General features: G+C 35.3%; 1 protein-coding gene across 1 annotated transcript; it reads left to right on the top strand.

The window, feature by feature from the left end:
* Window positions 1-206: 206 nt before the first annotated feature.
* Bm17443 (Uncharacterized protein) lies at window positions 207-728 on the top strand (the record flags this gene model as incomplete). The annotated part of the gene is made up of 2 exons (XM_043077903.1): window positions 207-266; window positions 513-728. 2 exons carry the CDS (start codon window positions 207-209, stop codon window positions 726-728), a joined length of 276 nt encoding a protein of 91 aa, XP_042933837.1.
* Window positions 729-1225: the final 497 nt, after the last annotated feature.

Here is a 1225-nt window from a genome sequence, read left to right as displayed (position 1 = left end):
ATTTTTTTGCCAATCACTCATCGTGTAATCAGTGTAATCAGCACCTGACTAACCAATAACCATGACCAAAGTAATCAAATAACACAAATGCTATATGAGTTTCTTGACAAAATTTTTAAATAGCAGCTGTTCTAATTCCGTTCATATTGAGTGAAAATCCACTGAAAAAGACTATGGAAGCTTTTTTTTTTCCTTTGTAGCTCGCAATGTGCTATGTACTTACTGTTTTCATCAAGCAAAGTAATGCTGTAATCCATGTTATTTTGGTATAGCAACCTGACTATCGTTTACTTGACACTCAAGTAACTGATTAGATCTGCAATTTCCTGCGGATTGAAAATATCTGCAAATGTCATATGCGTGCCTTTTATATAGGCTTTTGAACTCTTTAAGAAGGCAAATAATTCTTCATATCTCTCTCCACTTTTGATTCTTTTCAAGCATTGCTTTTGAGTAATAATCTACCACTGCTATTTCCCACCAAGTTGCAAATACACCAAGAAGAATAGCAGCACTTGCGGTTGCAACAAGACAAACTCATAGCAACACTTGCTGATGACATAGAGATCATCAGTACTGCTGCTGCTGCTGCTGCTGCTGCTGCTGCTGCTGCTGCTGCTGCTGCTGCTGCTGCTGCTGCTGCTGCTGCTGCTGCTGCTGCTGCTGCTGCTGCTGCTGCTGCTGCTGCTGCTGCTGCTGCTGCTGCTGCTGCTGCTGCTATTACTTAAGTCTTTCCTTCCCTCTTTTTCGTTAATGTCATTGCGATAGCAGCAATCCTATAGCTACAAGCGCTAGCAAAGCTGAACCCACAATTCTAACTATTACTAAAAGTGACAGACCTATAAAATTGAACCCTAACCCTACAATAGCTTAACCCTATTACACTGCCTACTACTATAATTATCCGTGCACCCCACTGAAATTCATAAGAAATTTTACTCATTAAGAAATTAGAAATTTTATTAACATTCCTACTCAAATATTTTTTACAACTTAAACATTAAAGTTTAGTTTATTATCTAAATGATCAAATGACCAGCCGTAAATGACCAGTACCTATGCAACTCTTATAAATTAATCAATTAAGTTCAAAATGCCTATTTTTTAATGAATTAATATTTTTCATTATTTTAATTTTTCATTAAAATAAGTTTTTGACATTACTGAAATTTATTTTACAGTTTAATATACAAAACTCTAATAAATTATTGAATTTTCATAAAAT

This window comes from Brugia malayi (assembly GCF_000002995.4).
Source record: "Brugia malayi strain FR3 genome assembly, contig: Bm_v4_Chr2_contig_001, whole genome shotgun sequence".
In the NCBI taxonomy this organism is placed as follows: domain Eukaryota; kingdom Metazoa; phylum Nematoda; class Chromadorea; order Rhabditida; family Onchocercidae; genus Brugia; species Brugia malayi.
Note: the sequence above shows the minus strand (reverse complement) of the source record. Positions and strands in the feature narration are given on the sequence as shown.